Raw genomic sequence first — 21,423 nt, forward strand, 5'->3', positions numbered from 1 at the left:
GGTGGTACAGCTGAAGATGTTGTGATTCTTTTTGGGAGTGACAAGGATGGACAAGCTTAGGAATGAATATATCAGAGGGACAGCTCAGGTGGGATGATTTGGAGACAAAGTCAGAAAGGTGAGATTGAGATGGTTTTGATGTGTGCAGAGGAGGGACCCAGGGTATATAGGGAGAGGGATGCTGAGGATGAAGCCACCAGGCAGGAGGAGAAGAGGGAGGCTAAAGTGGAGTTTATGGATGTGCTGAGGGAGGACATGCAGGTGGTTGGTGTGACAGAGGAAGATACAGAGGACAGGGTGAAATGGAAATGATTGTTCTACTGTGGTGACCCCTAACGGGAACAGAAGATGATTCAGGATCCATCCTAAATTTAATGCAGAGTATATGGGATATTGGTGTGTGAGTGTGTGTATATGGGTTTGGGGGGTGTTGTCCAACCCTGCAAACAAAATACAAACCATTTTCTCCACCAGCCTGATGGCTCCATCCTTAGCATCCTTCTCGTGACTCACCCTGGGATCCTTCTCTGTAAATGGCCAAACCATCTCCATCTTGCCTCCCTGACTTTGTCTCCAACCCATCTTATCTGTGCTGTCCTTCTGATACATTCATTAATGAAGTTAATCAAACTTGACCAATAGATAAACTTGAGAGCCTGCATACAGGCAACAACCTCTGTGCTAACTGGACCTGATGAGGCAATGGTAACGATGGAATCTTTTGGACATTGTGTCAGGTTCGACTCACATAAGAACAGGCTAGATGGTGGCCTGCAGGTTCTTACCCTCAGAATGGTGCGACAGTGTCAGCAGACTGACGCAGGAGGCACCGATTCCAGAGCCAAAGACCGTAATGCGACCCGGGTCACCACCGAAGTAACCAATGTTCTTACTTATCCAGCGAAGAGCTTGAATTTGGTCCAGGAGTCCGTAGTTTCCTTTTGCTGCCTGGTCACCAGTGCTGAGGAAGCCTGACATAAACAGAGATAACAGGAGCAGAGCCGTATAAATCACAGAAGCGTCTCAATTAACCAACCACGTTCTCTCTGGTATGCTTCCCTGCAGTGTCTTGATATCTCAGTGCCGCTCAGAATGTGTTCTAGCGAGATATAAATGCTCTTCTTTACAACAGGAAATTTCTCACATTCAGTGCTGCTGGATTCCGGGAACAAAAAAAAAAACCTTAAAGTTAACCCTGTTAACAGTTCATAAATGAGTTAGTCTCAACTAAAAGTCAAACTGGTGTTGAATATTTTCCCAAGGGAGTAAATTTTCTTGACTCAGTGATTGTCACACCCATTCTTACTGTATGTAAATGTTGTGTTTGGACAATGATAAAAGCTGATAATGTTGTGCAGATTAAATGCATCCATCTAAAAGAAGATAAATTGTGTTTTCAGAATGGGAAGAAATCATCTTGTGTACTACAAGAACAGGACACAATAAGTGTGAGAATAAGAGTGTATCTGCATTGCTGCTCCACCAAGGTGACATTTGTATCAAAATCAAGCCGCACAATACCACCGAGTTCATTCAGCTTTACGTTCATCACTCACATCTTTACTTCTTTTTATGGGTTGAAATTAAGGTCTTAGAAGAAATCAAAGGCTAAACTATTCATCCCATTTGTAACAGCAGCTGAATTCCAAACCAAACCCCACATGAAAAGTTCTAGTTCTCAATTTTGAGAACCACCTTGGGGCAACTGCCTGAAATTTTGCAGAACAGAGAAAAATACTGTGAAACTCATACAAAGTCTTGAAAGTTGCACATTGATTAATTATCATATGTTCAGCGTTTCATAATTATGTTTGGCACCCTCTTGAGTCCAAAAATGGAAATTAAGGCTTTAAATGTGTGTTTCCCCATGCTCCTCTGCGCATACACGATATATATGTTGCACATTTTCAGAAAATACATCCCATCAATGCCCAAATTAGAAGATACATAGGTTGAATACAGTATAGGGGTATTGTCATCACCTAATATGCCAACTCTGTAGTTGAGCGTGACAACGACGACATTCCCATAACTGGCTAGCACGCTGCCGTCCATCATGTTGCCAGTGCCCTCCATGTAGGAGCCTCCATGGATGTAGACCATCACAGGCCGAGCTTCAGAATCCCTTATATCTGCAATACCAACACACACATTAGAACAACTGCATCACTGACACGCTGTTAAAACTTCATATCTCAGCTGCTCATTGTGATGTATGGGAAAGACTGCTTTGAAAAGGTGCTTGGAAGCAAAGCTAGGGTGGTAAGCCTGTGGTTTGGAAGCTGTAATGACATTTTAAAATAAATGGCAAGTTCCACTGAACCACTGGTCAAATATAATTTTCCAACCATTTTTACAAATGATCACATAATGAATTCATAGCTATAGATTAGACATAAAGCAATACTTTTGGTTTCCGAACTCCATGCTCACACTTCAACATGTTATGTGCATGCACAAAGGCTGCAACAAAAGAAGTAATTGTGATTTACAAAATAAAATGCACAACAGATCTTGTTGGGACTAATAGAGTATAAGAACTATTGGTGATTTTCCACTGCAAGGTATGGTAATATCTGCGCAGCACCCATACAGTCTCTTTCTTTTTCAGGACATTCTGAATTCTTGTATTGCTTATGCCCAGTATTTGTGCAATGCCTCTGATTTAATTTCCCTATTTTCTCAGCTTCAAAATGGCTTGTCTTTCTGTCACAGATAGCTTGGTGGTCTTCATCCTGTCTTATTCTTTTTTTTTTTTTTTCCACTACATGTGAAACCCAGGGCAACAATCAGGAGAAGGCACTGAGAGACATTTATTGTCAAAATAAATTAATAACATCAAAAATAAACAAGAACAGGCTCAACAGGTGCAGGTACTGTGCACTCAGAGTGCACAGTACCTGCACTTTAAATGACACTGATTCATGCAAATTATTTCTTTGAGTAAGAAACACCACAGTATATGGTTCTGTGTGTCCTTTTGATTAATTAGGTGGAAAATAAACCACTTTATTTTTATCTAACACACAAAACACTTTTGTCATGTTTCTTCCATACTGGCAGTTATGACCTTGAGTTTGACTTTTCAAGATCACCCAAGGGCAAAGGTCATGCAACCAACAGAAATGTGATATTTAACTCCATAGCATTTAATAGTAACTATATATATATATATATATATATATATATATATATATATATAAACCATTCTAAATATTCACAATGATATGTACTCTAAGCTATATTTTACATACATAACCTTCTACAGCGCGTCGACACCCAGGACAAGCTCCTCATCATGGGAGATTTCAACGCCAGAGTGGGCCGCAACTCTGATGTATGGAAGGACAACAGTGGATGAGATTAAAGACCATCCTTCAGGAGACGGCAGCAGAAGTAGTGGGCTTCTCAGCCAGGAAAAATAAAGACTGGTTTGATGAGTTTGATGCACAGATCCAGGAACTACTAGAAAAGAAACGTGCATGCCACAAGACTCTTTTAGCTAAACCTGATGACCACTCTGCCAAGACAGTTTACAGAAATGCCTGCTCCACACTGCAAAGCAAGCTCCACATACTGCAGAACGACTGGTGGCTAGCTTTTGCGGAGAAGACACAACAACATGCCGATGCCGGAGACATGTGCTCCTTTTATGAAGCTCTTAAGACCATCCATGGACCAGCACATCAAGTGCAAGCACCCCTGCGCTCCTCAGACGGCTTCACCCTTCTGACGGACAAGGAAACCATTATGCAGCGTTGGTCAGAACACTTTGAAAACCTCTTCAGTGACAAGCGCACTGTGCAAGAGTCATCAATCGAGAAGATTCCCCAGGTGGAGGTGAAATGGGAACTTGATGACCCCCCAACACTTGAAGAGATCCGAAAGGCCACCACGCAGCTGAATCCAGGGAAGTCTCCTGGCATAGATGGCATCCCAGCAGAGGTGTACCAAAATGGAGGTGAGGCAGTCCTCGACAAGTTGCTGGGAAAAGGAAATGGTTCCACATGACCTTCGGGATGCGGTCATTGTCTCCCTGTACAAGAACAAGGGCGACAAGTCCAACTGTTCTAATTACCGGGGCATCACTCTCCTCTCAATAGCAGGTAAGATTTTGGCTCGAGTGCTGCTCAACAGGCTTACCCCTACCATAGCGCATGAAAATACTCCCTAGAGTCAGTGCGGATTTCGGGCCAACAGGGGAACCACCGACATGATCTTCGTCCTGAGACAGATCCAGGAGAAGTGCAGAGAACAGAACATGGCCCTTTATGCAGCCTTCATAGACCTAACCAAGGCTTTTGACACGGTCAGTCGTGAGGGTTTGTGGAAGATTCTTGCACGCCTTGGCTGCCCTCCAAAGCTCCTCACCATCATCCGCCAGCTGCATGAAGGCCAGATGGGACAAGTGAAGTACAAGAGGACTCTGTCCGGCAGCTTCCCCATCTCAAATGGCGTCAAACAAGGTTGCATCCTCGCGCCCACTCTGTTCTCCATCTTCTTCAGCATGATGCTTCGTGAGGCCAAAGAAGACTTGACAGACGGCATCTATATCCGCTTCAGAACCGACGGAAGTCTGTTTAACTTGCGGCGCCTTCTGTCCCACACTAAGATCACAGAACAGCTAATCATGGAGCTGCTCTTCGCAGATGACTGCGCCCTCGTCGCCCATACGGAGCAAGCCTTGCAGCACATTGCCAACTGTTTTGCTGAAGCAGCAAGAGCCTTCGGCCTCACCATCAGCCTGAGAAAGACAGAAGTGCTATATCAACCGGTCCCCCATACAGCATATACCCCACCCCAAATCAACATCGAGGGTACCAGCCTGAATGCAGTAGAGCACTTCACGTATCTCGGTAGTGTTATCTCAAACGACACATCTGTTGCCAAGGACCTAGACGGTCGCCTTGCCAAGGCCAGCAGTTCTTTTGGTCGACGCTCAAAGAAAGTCTGGCAGAATCATGCACTGCGCCTTTCCACAAAAGTGCAGGTCTACAGAGCCATTGTGGTCCCTACCCTCCTGTATGGAGCTGAAACCTGGGTTCTGTATCGCCAGCAAATCAGATTACTGGAACACTTTCATCAGCGTTGTCTCCGAAACATCTTCAGGATCAAGTGGCAGGACTACGTCTCAAATGAGGACATCCTTACCAGAGCCAAATTGCCCAGCATGGAGTCTATTATACTCAAACAACAGCTTCATTGGGCAGGTCACGTAGCCAGGATGGATGATACACGCATGCCGAAATTAATTCTCTTTGGCGAGCTCAAGGAAGGGAGACGAAACCAAGGGGCCCCCAAAAAGTGCTATAAGGACCAGCTGAAGAAACAGCTCTCCCTTGCAGGCATTCAGCATCAGTCATGGCAGCATCTAGCTACAGATAGACTCAGCTGGCGTTCTAGCATCAAATCCGCCAGCCTGAAGTTTGAGGCAGAAAGAAGTGAGGCCTCACGCCAGAAGCGTCAAAGACAGAAAGAGCGGGCAGCAGCACAAGCCCAGCCTACTCAAGTGTTCATTTGCCCCAAGTGTAACAGGTCTTGTGCATCCCACATCGGACTTTTCAGCCACCAGAGGGCTTGTAGAAAATAAACTAAAAAAAAAAAAAAAGGCCTTCCCACTATCCTCGCAAGCGAGGAAACTGCCAACAACAACAAACAACAATTTTACATACACAGTTATTTATTATCCTTGATTTTATTTTGTGATTGTATATTGTCCTGTGTTGTCTGTTTTTAGTTATAACGGAAGCACCTTGGTCACCTTTTGGGCTGTGTAAAGGGCTATATAAATAAAAGTTGAGTGATTGATTGACTGATTGATTGATTAATTGATTTATAAGCACTGGGACCATATTTTGAACTTGGACTGTGACTATGAATTTATACTGATTCTTCTCGCAATAAAATTACTCTGTCCTTGGGAGATCCTCAATCATTCCACCAAGTTTGGTCAAAATGTTTGTTCACATACAGACACAGACACACCAAAAACAACATGCCTACATGTGTTACACACCAAAAACAACATGCCTACATGTGTTATTGTATGCGAGTGTAGATATGAGGAACAAGAAACATGCTCAATCCCTTCAACAAATTTCATGAAAAGTCAGTTCTATGATTTTTGATAAAATTTCAAAAAGCATCCTACATTCAAGAAAGTGTCTATATTGGTCAGATATTTGATGTTATTCAAATGAACTACAGAACTTAGTGTGTTTTATTATTTTTATTGTTCTGTCTTGTTCTACGTCAAAACCCTCCACTATGTTTACAAGAAATTGAAAAAAAATAAATAAATAAAAAAAACTAAATTGTAATAAAAAAAAAAAATTAAAAAAAGAAACTCCTCATTATCTGCATTCATGTTTCCTGAAAATTTTACAAAAATGTAAAACAAACAAATGTGATCAAAAGTTCTCTGGGAGCACAGTAAGACCACACTCATATTTCAAAGTACACTTTTAAACATTCAGGCTCACTAACAATAAAACATCTGATCGCAAGTCCATAAAATGAGCTGTTTTACTAGCACGGTCAAGAAAGTTGACCTTGACCTCTGACCTTGATAGTTGACCAATTGTAAACAAAATCAATTTGTTTCCCCATCCACAGGCCCAGTGCATAGTTACATAGAAACCTGAAGAGTAAAGTCTCTAAATATGTCCTAAATCAAAATATAAAAAAATTGTGGGAGGAAAAAAAATCCTTTTAAAATGCTACTTAATGATCTTGATCTGCTCCAAAATGAATATGATATTTCTTGGTCAAAAAAATCAGTGATGAAAAATGGTTCAGCAGATTTTGTACAATCCTGCTAAAGGCCGAAGAAACTAACAGGGCCAAAAACATGACCTCCTTTGTGGAAGTGAATCAGTGCTGTACTGTCTTCAGGGTTTAGGTTTAAATCAATCAGTGAAACTAACTCTATGCTTTGTCTGCGGAAACTAAAAACAGCTCCGCTTCAACCACCACTAAATATCTGATTAATAGCTGCTGCTGAGCTTTAACCCAGGTAAAAACAAAACAAAACAAAACTATACCATGATAGGGATAAAAAAAACAAAACAAAACAGCATCTAATACTAGTCCCTGCAATGGAAAGGCACCTTACAGTATGTTTATTTCAGTTTTAAAGAGAACACCAAGCTTAGATGTCTCAGCACTAAGGCCCAAAACACTGAGGAATTTAGGCTAATTTATGACACTGATTGCTGGTCTAAAATGTAAAATAAAGTCTTCATGGCCGTAAAAATTTTGCTCTAATTTTATGAATTTTAACAATGTTCAAATCAAGACATACAGGAACTACAGCACATGATACAACTTACTGTGTATCATCAGAAATCAGCATTTTAATAACTGCACTACTTATAAAACAAGTAAATTAATAATAAATAAAAATAAATAAATATGTAATTTATAAAAATAAACAAATAAATAAAAATCTCGAGATCTTCATTCACGAAAATCAACCTTAAAAAAAAAAATCCATGCATGAAGACAGTGATGTCTTAAAAATACCTTCAGAAATATGAATGTCAGCGTGTGAGAAAGCCGCCCCCTTTTTCTTGTGCAGAGTCCCTGTGATTCACATAAGGAAAAAGAGAAGTACACAGTTCAAAAAACACACTTGACTTTGATTCTGACTACAAATATTTAGAAAGAAACACATTCTTGTTCCAGCAGACGCTTCCTGTATACGCACACACTCTCTCTCACTCACACACACACACACACACACACACACACACACACACACACACACACACACACACACACACACACACACACACACACACACACACACACACACACACACACACACACTGAGTTAGTGGTCAGCATGACAGTGAAAGCAGATTCGTTATGCGTGATTTTCACCCAGCTGTCTGGGCACTGACCGCACCGCACCGCCCCACCCCGCCCCGCACCGCATTAACTAATCTGCCTTGATTTATCTGATCTCAGTTATATATTTTTTCTGCCAAATTTATTTATGATTCTTCAAGTTTGCTGATTAATAGTGACTGACAAACCAACCAGACTGACATATTTAATGGGACATTAAAGCTACAGTATGTATGATTTTGGGGACATTTATTAGAATAGATGGACTGTCGCATTCACAACCATCTGATCATTAATGTAAAATTACTTGCAACAACAAATTGATGTTTTTTCTCCCCCATAAGCTTAAAATGAGCCATTCATAACTACATGGGAATGGGCCCGCTGACAGAGGTCCCCATGTTGCACCGCCACAGTGGTTGTTTGCCTATATAGCGTCCACCAGTTGCTAGCGCAGGTTAATAAGCCCCATTTTTGTGAACTGGAGCATCACACTTATTGCTTCTCATCAAAGAACCATAAACCAGAATAGAAACAAAATTGTGACGGCATGACAACAGCATAATACAATCTGAAGCCTCACCAATAGATGACAATAAATACTACACACTGTAGCTTTATGGAGCAATACAAATCCACATATAAAAATTTAGAAACACTATTTAATTCTTCTAGGCCAAAATTCTTCTTCAGGTGTAAGAAAGCAATAACATTTTCACATTGATAAATTCATAAAGTCACATGTACACTTTAAAAGACATAAACTGCTTCTGCAAGCTAATAAAAGTCAAAAGATTTCTCAGAAACCGATATTTAGCTTTGTAACCACAGAATACCCCATAAGCTTCTTTCTGTGTATAACTTTAATTGGAAAGGAGCTGCTCATTGCCACACCCCCTGCATTATGGAAAAGCCAGCTGACACACCCACAGACCATGTGGGTGTATCATAACAGACTCACTAAGCAGGTGTGTCTCACACAGCTAGCATAAGTCCATATATGGACAGAATTTAATAGAAACTTGAGGAGGGCTGGCCCAGCCTATAGGCAGTATAGGCAATTGCTAAGGGTGCCATCCATCCAGGGGGCAATATGGGAGTTCGGGGTTTTAGAGTTTTAAGTGTTGTTATGGTTCATGTTAGTTTAACAGTGTTGTTAGTGTTGTTGATTTGTTGTGTTTTGTAGTTCAATTGGTTTAGTCAGTTTGGTTGAGCGTCATGTTGTTGTTACCATAAGTGTAGTGTGTTTGATGACTTCCGCCATTGTCTCTGTGTTGTAGTGTGTAAAAATAAAAGCACCTCCTTGTGGCAGAGTGTAGAAAAGACAAAAGCTTTGGCTTGGTCTTTGTTCTTTCACAAAGCTTGGCACAATAATATGATGAATTCTTTTTCTGTTCCATTGCATCAGGTAGCAAGCAGTATTAATGCGCCTTTATCCATGGTTTGCTATTTCCTAAGGCATTTCGGGATGAGGTTCCCCTAAACTGACATACCCCAAATTAACTGTGACACCTAAAATGAAATGTTTTAGCCCTTATTCTCACTCACTCACTCACTCACTCACTCACTCACTCACTCACTCACTCACTCACTCACTCACTCACTCACTCACTCACTCACTCACTCACTCACTCACTCACTCACTCACTCATCTTTAACCAATTACTCCAATTAAGGGTCACAGAGGACTGGAGCCTATCCCAGCAGTTGCAGTATTTATATATATATTACATCCATGAACAGTATTGTGGGAATTTGGGGAATATGAGTATGTTTAACATGAAACCCCATTCATATTTAACCCTAAAAGATAAAAAAAGAGAAGATTTTGCACAACATGAGCACTTCAACTTCAAATATAAAAATAAAATAAGTTTAATTAAAATGTGATCTGAGTATGGCTATCTTTTAGAAAAATTAAGACTAAAATGTGGGCCATAGTTCTGTGACATATGTCGCGGACGCTTACAATGAGACATTTCAGGCCTTATTTTCTTTTGTAGCAAATTATTTTTTACATTCATGAACACTATTGTGGTAATTTGTGTATGTTTAACATGAAACCCCAATCATATTTAACTGTAAAAAAAGAAAAGCACAATATGACCTCTTCAACTTAAAAAAAAAGAATAATGCATTGTCATTTATTTATTTACTAATTTAAAATAACTGTTCATATTACACTGAGATCTGAGTGGAGACATCTTTTAGATGAATTAAGACTAAAACATGGATCACGGTTTTGTGACATATGTCGCAGAGGTCTACGAAGAGATATTTCAGGCCTAATTTTTGTTTGGAGCAGAGCCATTTTTAAACATTCATTAACAACATTGTTGGAATTTGTGTATGTTTAACACAAAGCCTCACCCATATTTAGCTATGAAATTAAGATCTTTAAAAAAGTGATTTTTTTTTCCTCAACACAATCTGACCTCTTTAATGTGGAAAAAACCTGTTGTTGGAAATTAATTTAGAAGTTAAAAACAAGCCTCTATTTTTTAATTAAGTTGTGATCTATGTTTAGTAATATTTTCTTAGCACTGAGACAAGTTGTTTTTGTGACTGTCCAAAGATATTTGCTTGGGAGGGAATCCAACCATAATGGCGTGTTAACTGATCCACTGACCAAACCTACAATTGTGAAATCTGTCAACACAAAGTTTATTGAATACACAGCATTACGTTGCTGCTTTTTCCTGCTAATTTGGAGATTCGCAGCAGGCAGAATGTGTCCTTGCTGGGTCAGTTCACACATCTATTAGGTAGAAAAAAGCATTGGAAAGCTTTGGCGAGCGACAGACAGAAGCCAAGCATCGTGGCGCATTAATTGGCCCCCAACAGACGTGCTGTCTGAACAATGAACTGATTCAATAAAATATGAAGTAATAGAAATTTTGGATTGTTTTTTTTTTTTTAATGTACCAAACATTACATTATGGAGTAATTCGTCATTGTTACTGTGATGCTCAGTGATGACAGCCATATCGGCTCGTGCCATTTAAAAGCACAAACAGAAAGTGATTGCTTCATTTAGACCAATGTGTGAGAAATATCTTAGTTCAGCATTACTTCACAGGATGACCATTAGTGGAAGGAAGAAAAGTGCGTTTGCCAGAATGTTCTGTTAGTTATGCTGCTTTATGTATATAAGAGACATGCAGGGCGGGGGGCGATCATCAATTGATTGGACTGCTTTCTTGCTTCTCAGTAAGAGTATCATTTTTCAGATGGAAAGTGAATGCAGCACGTGAGATGACGATGGCTTTGGATGGTAAGCCGCGGTGAAAAGCGTGCAGCGATCACAAACTGGCATGTGGAGACATGACTGTGGCCACACCCACTCACCGTCCTCTGTTGGAGCGTAGATGTTTAGATACAAACAGTCCTCGCTTTGATCCTGAATGTATGTGGCGACTGTGTCCAGGTTGTAGGTGAACCAAATGGGCATCATGATCTCTGGAGCGGTGTTGTGGATGTTCTGAGGACACACAGGCATGAAGTGGGTAGCATTCTTGATTCCTGACCAAGAGGAAGGCTGCTCCGGGGGCATGAATCGCTTCTCGCCCACTGGTGGGGCGGCGTAGGGAACTCCGAGATACTGATCGACGGGCCTCAGCACCTCACTGGGTACTGGGACCCTGAGGCCTCTCAGTTTTCCAAACTGGGTGGTCACTGTTGGGTAGAATTTCTGGCTTGTTGCCTTGGTGAATGACCAGCACGAGCACAGTATCCACCAAAGCAGTGCACAGTGGGTGATGGTGACAGTCCCTTGCTGATGAAGCAGGTGTGCAGGCGACAGGTGGTCTCTGAATGTAGCCAGCCACATGGTCTGGGCCAGTCGGTGCCCCTGTACAACACGAATGCACACTGTAGTGTCTGCTCAGTGCCTCAGTCCGGCTCCTGTCAAACAGACATCACTAACGGCGCCTCTCATCAAACGTAAATACACCTCAGTCAGATATGGACAGTCCCCACTTCCACTTTTCATCGCAGTGCAACAAGATCTGTAAAAGCAGAAACACGCAAACTGTAAAACATCAAAAGTATGTAAGTAAGTATTCTATAAATGTGATTTTTTTTTTCTTTTTAATGAATCTTCAGTGGTGTTTCCAGGCTTTGGAAAAGTCTAGGCATATATCCAGTAAGATGCAACAAGTGTATAGATAGATGAGTCTATTCCCTACCATGTGTTAACAATATAACTCAAAAATAATAAATTCTACCTTTATGTAACTCATCAAATGAAAGCAATAAGCAATGAGGACAAACCAATTAAAATTTTATGAACGTTAATGGACCAGATCAATCCAAAAAACAACTATGTTTTGTTTAGGTTATATCCCAATATAACACAACATAACATATGCAGTGCATCCGGAAAGTATTCACAGGACTTCACTTTTTCCATATTTTGTTATGTTACAGCCTTAATCCAAAATGGGGGGGGCTTTTTCACATTGTCATTATAGAGTGTTGTGTGTAGAATTTTGAGGAAAAATTTTTTATCCACTTTGGAATAAGGCTGCAACAACAAAATATGGAAAAAGTGAAGTGCTGTGAATACTTTCGGAATGCAGTATACCATATATGTTATTATATGTTCTTATATACCATCTAACGTATATCCAACTATATTGCCACCTGTTGGATGGTTAGCGGATACTGGACCAGTGATGGATTCGGAGCAGGTGTGGTTGTCCAGAACAAGCCCGATCTCACATCAGTTCATGATGTCATCATAAAAACTATTCTATTAGTTTGTGATACTGTCACGAAATTTGTCACATTTTTTTTGTGACAGTATCACAAAATGAATTTATGATGGTATCATGAAATTTGGGGTGACATGAGGGGGGAGGGGACATGGGGGTTATAGTTAGGATTATTGTTACGGTCAGGTTATGATTAGGGTTAGAAAAAGTTAAATACACTTGACGGCATCACAAAAATGTGACTCATTTTGTGGCAGTATCAAGAAAAAAAAGCATGAAACTGGGCTGTCCATCTCTCTCTCTCTCTCTCTCTCTCTCTCTCTCTCTCTCTCTCTCTCTCTCTCTCTCTCACACACACACACACACACACACACACACACACACACACACACACACACACACACACACACACACACACACACACACACACAAATTTATAAATTTTGAATGTAAACCTTTATATTCTGATTGTCTCACAAAAATCATGTTCAAAAACTCAAATAACAAGAGCACACATGCACACAACCCAGGGGAAAGGATTTTCTATTATTTTAACTGTGAAAGGAAAAAAGAGAGTGAGGAAAATGGACATGCGAGGTGCACATAACGTATGGGGTAAATCATGTAAATCAGCTATTATTTTCTGATTGTTCAGCAGTGGTGGTTACATGCTAAATCTTAAATAACAAGATCGCCTACATATGATGCTGTGGAATAGAATGTATCTAAAGCAGACACTAGTTCCGTCTCTCTCTGCCCCTCTCTTTCTCATGGTTTGAAATTACTTCAGCCTTGAAATTAACTTGTTTATTGTTGTATTACTTTCTTTTATTTCCAAAAACTATGCCTGGTAATGCTGCAACTGTCAGAAAATACCTACATTTCAAATGTTAAAGAACAAAAACAAACAAACACCATGCAATATTACAGAGTAGTTGCATATTTAAAAAGCAAACTTTTTTTCAGATAAAAAAAACCCCTGAATCTTCATAGGTTTACAGCCCAGTGCATGATTTCACAAAGACAACATACAGGATAATAATAAGTGAATAGTGAAGATAACAACACAGTGTTTTATGGGATAGTGCACCTCAAATAATTCAGTTTTAAAAGTAAAGGATAGCCACAGGAGCATACCTATGGATGACCTCCAACACAGAGCCACTTATTTCTTGGAACATTATCTACATGCTCACCAGATTTCACTGAAAACTCTTCATTACTTTGTAAGTTACACTGCTAAAGGGCAAGCAAGGAGACACTGTAATGATCTTGATGGTAGCACATTCATTTTTTCATACATTCATTTTCTGCTGCTTATCCAGGTCCAGGTTGTGGTGCCAGTAGACCAAGCAGCTCATCCCACACTTCCCTATCCTTGGCCAAGCCCTCTAACTCTTCCTGGGGAATCCCAAGGCATTCCCAAGCAAGCTGGGAAATATAATCCCTCAAATATGCTCTGGGTCCTCCCCAGAGCCTTTTCCCAGTTTAATGTACCTGCAAGACCTGCCTGGGAGGACAACCATGTGGCATCCTCACCAGATGGATGAACCACCTCAGCTGGCTCCTTTCAATGCAAAGCAGCAGTGGCTCTACTCTGAGTCACTCCTGGATTTTCAAGCTTTTCACCCTGTCCTGGAGTGTAAACCCAGATGTCCAATGGAGGACTCGCACTTCAGCTGCTTCTATGCACGAACTTAATCTTTCAGTCACTGCCCAAACGTCATGACCATAGGAGAGGATAGGAGTGTAAATCACCTGGTAAACTGAGAGTCGCGCCTTCTGACTCAGCTCTTTCTTCACGAAGATGGAAAGATACAGCATCCACATAACATTAGGCATGGTCCCAACTCGTCTGTGAACAAGACCCCAAGATACTTGAACTCCACTTGGGGCAAAAACTGACTCTGAACCAGAGGGGACAAACCACCCTTTTACAATAGAGGACCATAGTCTCAAATTTGGAGCTGCTGATCGTCATTCCAGCGGCTTCCCACTCTGCCTCAAATCTCCGCAGTACACATTAGGTCACTGTCTGATGAAGACAGCAGAATCACATCACCCCGTAAAAAGCAGAGATGCAACTCTGAGGTTACCGAACTTGACACCCTCCATTCTGTGCCTTGAAATCCTGTCCGTTAGCATCACAAACCAGATTGATGAGGGGCAGCCCTGGCGGAGTCCCACACCCACCGGGACACGTCCGATGGAATGCTGAGAATATGGACACAGCGCCTACTTTGGTCGTATATAGACCAGATGGCATGTTGCAGTGGTTCTGGTACCACAAACTCTTGCAGCACCCCCTACAGGACACCTCCAAGGACCCGCTCATACACTTTTTCCAAATCCACAAAACATATAGACTGGTTCAGTCATACTCCCAAGCCTCTTTTAATGTTTTTGCGAGCGTAAAGAGCTGGTCCACCATTCCAGGACAGGGCAGAACCCACATTACTCCTCCGGAGGCTGAGGTTCCACCCAGAAATTAATTCTGAAATTTAAATACATTTAAATAAATAAGAGACAATGAAAACAAATCATCATAATAACCTTGTGGGAAAATGGGCATAAAGAAACAAATTCTCTACAAATTAGTCAATCAACAGAACCAAAATATCAAATAAATCATAATGAAAAAAAAATCTCCAGATAAATGTGAAGATCCATCCATCCATCCATTTTCTTCTGCATTATCCAGAGTCGGGTCGTGGGGGCAGCAGCTCAAGCAAAGCCGCCCAGACCTCCCGATCCACACACACCTCCCCCGGCTCCTCCGGGGGAACCCCAAGGCGTTCCCAAGCCAGCCGAGAGATGTAGTCCCTCCAGCGTGTCCTGGGTCTTCCCCGGGGCCTTCTCCCAATGGGACGTGCCCGGAACACCTCTCCAGCGAGGCGTCCAGGGGGCATCCGGAAAAGATGCCACAGCCACCTCAACTGACTCCTTTTGACGTGGAGGAGCAGCGGCTCGACTCCGAGCTCTTCCCGAGTGACCGAGCTCCTCACCCTATTTCTAAGGGAGCGCCCAGCCACCCTGTGGAGGAAACTCATCTTGGCCGCTTGTACTCACGATCTCGTTCTTTCGGTCATGAGCCAAATCTCATGACCATAGGTGAGGATCGGAATGTAGATCGATCGATAAATCGAGAGCTTTGCCCCCCTACTCAGCTCTCTCTTCACCACAACGGTCCGATACAGTGACCGCATCACTGCAGAGGCTGCCCCGATCCGTCTATCGATATCACGCTCCATCCGTCCCTCACTCGTGAACAAGACCCCGAGATACTTAAACTCCTTCACTTGAGACAAGGACACTCCACTGACCTGAAGAGGGCAAAGCACCTTTTTCCGGTCGAGAACCATGGTCTCGGATTTGGAGGTGCTGATCGTCATCCTGGATGCTTCACACTCGGCTGCAAACCGCCCCAGTGCACGCTGAAGGTCCTGATTTGACGAAGCCAACAGAACCACATCGTCCACAAACAGCAGAGACGAGATTCTGTGGTTCCCAAACCAGACCCCCTCTACACCCTGGCTGTGCCTACAAATTCTGTCCATAAAAATAATGAACAGAACCGGTGACGAAGGGCAGCCCTGGCGGAGGCCAACGTGCACTGGAAACAGGTTTGACTTACTACCGGCAATGCGAACCAAGCTCCTGCTGTGGTCGTATAGGGACCGGATAGCCCTTAGCAAAGGACCCCGGACCCCATACTCCCGGAGCACTCCCCACAGGGTGCCCCGAGGGACACGGTCGAACGGCTTCTCCAGATCCACAAAACACATGTGGACTGGTTGGGCGAACTCCCATGAACCCTCGAGCACCCGATGGAGCGTGTAGAGCTGGTCCAGTGTGCTGTGACCAGGACGAAAACCACACTGCTCCTCCTGAATCCGAGGTTCGACCACCGTTCAAATTCTCCTCTCCAGTACTCTGGAATAGGCCTTACCAGGGAGGCTGAGGAGTGTGATTCCCCCTATAGTTGGAACACACCCTCCGGTCCCCCATCTTAAACAGAGGGACCACCACCCCGGTCTGCCAATCCAGAGGCACTGTCCCTGATCGCCACGCGATGTTGCAGAGGCGTGTCAGCCAAGACAGTCCCACAACATCCAGAGACTTAAGGTACTCAGGATGGATTTCATCCACCCCAGGAGCCTTGCCACCAAGGAGCTTTCTAACCACCTCGGTGACTTCGGCCTGGGTAATGGATGAGTCCGCCTCTGAGTCCCCAGTCTCTGCTTCCTCTTCGGAAGACGTGACGATGGGATTAAGGAGATCCTCGAAGTACTCCTTCCACCGCCCGACAACATCCCCAGTCAGGGTCAACAGCTCCCCACCCACACCGTAAACAGTGCTGGTGGAGAGCTGCTTCCACCTCCTGAGGCATCGGACGGTTTGCCAGAATCTCTTCGAGGCCGGCCGATAGTCCTCCTCCATAGCCTCCCCGAACTCCTCCCAGACCCGAGTTTTTGCCTCTGCGACCGCACGGGCTGCGGCACGTTTGGCCTGCCGGTACTTGTCAGCTGCCTCTGGGGTCCCACCTACCAACAAAGATAAGTAGGACTCCTTCTTCAGCTTGACGGCATCCCTTACTTCCGGTGTCCACCACCGGATTCAGGGATTGCCGTCGCGACAGGCACCAGAGACCTTGCGACCACAGCTATGAGCGGCCGCATCGACAGTGGAGGTGGAGAACATGGTCCACTCGGACTCCATGTCTCCAACCTATCCCGGGATCTGGGAGAAGCTCTCCCGGAGGTGGGAGTTGAAGACCTCGCTGACAGAGGGTTCCGCCAGTCATTCCCAGCAGACCCTCACGATACGTTTGGGCCTGCCAGGTCTGACCGGCTTCCTCCCTTCCCAGCGGATCGAACTCACCATCAGGTGGTGATCGGTCGACAGCTCTGCCCCTCTCTTCACTCGAGTGTCCGAGACACGTGGCTGAAGGTCAGATGATACGACTACAAAGTCGATCATCGACCTCCGGCTCAGGGTGTCCTGGTGCCACGTGCACTTATGGACACCCTTGTGCTCGAACATGGTGTTCGTGGGGACAAACTGTGACTAGCACAGAAGTCCAACAACTGAACACCACTCGGGTTCAGATCGGGGAGGCCGTGCTTCCCGATCACCCCCCTCCAGGTCTCACTGTCGCCGCCCACGTGGGCGTTGAAATCCCCCAGGAGAACAATGGAGTCCCCAGTCGGAGCGCTATCTAGTACCCCTTCCAGGGACTCCAGGAAGGTCAGGTACTCTGCACTGCTGCTCGGCCCATAGGCCGAGACAACGGTGAGAGACCTGTCCCCGACCCGAAGGCGTAGGGACGCGACCCTCTCGTTCACCGGAGTGAACTCCAACACATGGCGACTGAGCTGGGGAGCAATAAGCAATGCGACACCAGCTCTCCGCCTCTCCCCGTGGGCAACGCCAGAAAAATGAAGCGTCCAGCCCCTCTCCAGGAGTTGGGTACCAGAACCCAAGCTGTGTGTGGAGGCGAGCCCGACTATCTCTAGTCAGTATCTCTCAACCTCCCGCACAAGCTCAGGCTCCTTCCTCCCTAGCGAGGTGACATTCCACGTCCCAACAGCCAGGGGCTATGAGCATGGACTGGGCCGCCGGGCCACCCGCCCATCGACCGCCACCCAATCCTCTCTGCACCCGACCCCCATGGCCCCCTCTGCAGGTGGTGAACCCACAGGAGGCAAATGTGAAGATGTTTTTCATTATATTTTTTTAATGTTTCACACCAAATTTCAACATATTCAAATTATTTTAACAGTTTTAAAGATAATAAATGAATGAAAATGTATGATTTAGAATGTGATGTAAAAATCAGTTAAAAAAGTACTTTGGGTTGCCATTTGGTCAAAACAAGTCCTTGAGTTCTGTGAAACCCTTAAAGGCATTTTCTGTTATTTTCTGGTGTTTAAAAAAAACAGTCCACCGCTTAACTAGAAACAAAATGAAAGATTAAATAACAAAACAACAATCAGAGATTTCTGACGTCCGCCGATCTGGATCTAAATCAGGATCACCTCCAAAATTTACTGGTGTCTTCCATGGCCTAATATATGTCCGTGGTGAATATTTGGTGAGAATCTGTGAAGTAATTTTGAAATAATCCTTCAAAGCCTATATAAAGTGAAACTTAATCCAGAATCTGAATGTGGATCACCTCCAAAATTTACTGGAGTCTTCCATGGCCTAATATGTATCTGTGTTGAAAATGTTGTCAAAATCTGTGCAGTAGTTTTGACGTAATGCTGCTAAAAGTAATCCTTCAAAGCCTATATAAAGTGAAACTTGATCCAGAATCTGGATCCGGATCTGGATCACCTCCTAAATTTACTGGAGTCTTCCTAGGCCTAATATCTATCTGTGGTAAAAATTTCATCACAATCCGTGCAGTAGTTTTGATGTAATCCTGCTAAAAGACAGACAAATAAATAAACGCTGATGATTTTATTCCCTCCTTGGTGGAGGTAATAACATATATAATACAGTGCATTCTGAAAGCAATCATGACAGGCTTTGTGTATATGTATATCCAGTGGCAGCTCCAGGTAATAATTTTTTGGTGGGGTTATTCAGGGAAATTTTTTTTTTTAAGTAAGACAACAAAATTTGTAGCAAATGTGCAAATATGCATTTTAAAGACAATTATCAGTGCCTACAGTATTTCACATCTGTTAATTCAAATATATAGTCCACAGGTGATAAAGGTTTTTGGAATAACAAGAGTTATTTTTCTGACACAACCAAAATACAAATTTGGGAAAATTATGAAAGCTTACAAGTTTAACAAGATGAAAAACTGAATAGCTACCAACAAGATAGAGGCTTCTCGGCTACACTATTCTCCTTCACTCTTTCTGTATGCTGGACTGTCATCCAATGTAATTCTCAGTTTCACAGGTTTTCATTCCTGGATGGTGATGGTTGACAAGGAAACTTTACACTTTCAATTATTCTAGCATACCAAATCAAATGGAATTATGTTATGTGATTAGCATGTACTTGCAAAATTGATCCCAGTGCAACCCAGTCTCATAGGAAGTCGTGATTCAGCAGCACGAAATATACATATACGGCTCATTTTCGTCACGGCAGCACAAATTCATTCTAGTTCATTCCGTGATGGCTGCACGAAATAAAAAATGAAGCGGGGGGGTGTCGGGGGGGTCATGGTTAGGGTTGGGGGTAGGAGTAAGGTTAGTAATAGTCAGTTAAAAAAAGCCCCCGTCATGAAAATTTGACTCATTTCATGACGGGACCACAAAATTAAAAACGTGCCACTGCCAGTCCCAGTGATGTGCATAAACAAAATCTTATTGGGTGCAATGTAGACTGGGGGCGCTATGGAACCTGACTAAACAGCAAAATGTGATGATGGCAAGACTCTGAGGCAGTAAAAGTAGGATGGCAAATGTCTGTTTCCTGGTGAGTTTATGGTGAGGCTATTGAAATTCTTGGGGGCTGGCTACAGCCCAATTAAGCACACCCCACCCCCTACAAAAAGGCCTCTGTATATATCGCTGGATCCATATCTCTGACAAGGCTGATGGTCAAGTGAAACAGCTGTAAAACACCGTTTGGCCAAATTTGATTAAAATTTTTGACTTATATGATGTTTTTAATGTTAAAAATGTCTTTAAAAAAGAGAAAATGTCTGTATCTCTTTAGTGTCAGATTGTGTCTAAGTGTAACTAGGATAGGTTAAATGCAGAGGACAAATTTCATTGTGTGTATGTATACAGTAGTGTTCAGAATAATAGTAGTGCTATGTGACTAAAAAGATTAATCCAGGTTTTGAGTATATTTCTTATTGTTACATGGGAAACAAGGTACCAGTAGATTCAGTAGATTCTCACAAATCCAACAAGACCAAGCATTCATGATATGCACACTCTTAAGGCTATGGAATTGGGCTATTAGTAAAAAAAAGTAGAAAAGGGGGTGTTCACAATAATAGCAGTGTGGCATTCTTACATAGGGGACACCTGATTCACACCTGTTTGTTCCACAAAATTGACGAACTGTTGTGTGTTGGGGGGGGCGTGGCTGGATGTTTTGGTGTTCTTTTCTTTTCTTTGCTCTCCGGGTGGCATGAGGGCTGATTTGTCTGTGAAGAAGGTGCTGGCTGAAGAGTCTTCACCCTCATCAACATCATGGAAAGCACCTGTGAGTGGTGCTCACGTGCAACCTGGACGACTTGCAGCTGAAGCAGATAATTGGATGGCGTTCTGCATTTAAGTCATGTGTGATTCAAGCAGAATTGCCGGGAACTCGACCTTGTGACGTTCGTTTGTGAGACGCTGAGGACCGCGCCTGGGTTTTGACACATCGAGCCCGTGAAGCAGGGAGGGGTGAGGACACATGCTGTCAGCACACACGAAAGGTAATTAAGTGTTTAAGTAATTGTTGATAGTAACTTGGTGTTTTGTTACACAGTATACTGGAATTGTGAAGAGAATTGTGCAGTTTGCTTCTCACTGCTGTGGCGTGAAGGATAAGTGATCCTCCACTTGTTGTGAGAAGCTGCTCATTTGCATAAAGTAAAAAAAGGACACTGACCTGAGTGTGTTGCTGATAGCGTGTGTTTATTGGAAGATATAGTTGTATCTGTTGCCTTACCTCACCTTCTCTTTGCTTCACAGAGAATCAGTTTGTCGTGTCCACCTGGGGGGTGTTTGGCGGTGGTAGGAAGTCCAGGAGCGCCGGCTTTAATCCTTGCGGGCGCTGGAGAGCGAGCCACGAATCACTCCACCAGAGGGACGTTGTTTTTATGTTTTTACACTTTTAAGCACAGGTGAATAATAAATAGTTTCTGTTTGGAACCGCTTTCTGGTTATTT

General features: G+C 43.1%; 1 protein-coding gene across 2 annotated transcripts in view; it reads right to left on the minus strand.

Moving 5' to 3' along the window:
- LOC117517588 (neuroligin-3-like) overlaps positions 1-21,423 on the minus strand; it is a 56,135-nt gene that overhangs the window by 20,392 nt on the left and 14,320 nt on the right. Inside the window, exons 2-5 of one of the 2 annotated variants that reach the window (XM_034178678.1) lie at positions 11,200-11,858; positions 7,525-7,584; positions 1,983-2,132; positions 786-971 (exon numbers count right to left, since the gene is read on the minus strand). In XM_034178678.1, coding sequence (XP_034034569.1) covers positions 786-971; positions 1,983-2,132; positions 7,525-7,584; positions 11,200-11,680 — 877 coding nt within the window. In that variant the 5' untranslated portion in view covers positions 11,681-11,858. The remainder of the gene's footprint in view (positions 1-785; positions 972-1,982; positions 2,133-7,524; positions 7,585-11,199; positions 11,859-21,423) is intronic. The other variant, XM_034178680.1, reaches the window with a different exon arrangement.

The sequence above is a fragment of the Thalassophryne amazonica genome, chromosome 9, assembly GCF_902500255.1.
Source record: "Thalassophryne amazonica chromosome 9, fThaAma1.1, whole genome shotgun sequence".
NCBI classification, from domain to species: domain Eukaryota; kingdom Metazoa; phylum Chordata; class Actinopteri; order Batrachoidiformes; family Batrachoididae; genus Thalassophryne; species Thalassophryne amazonica.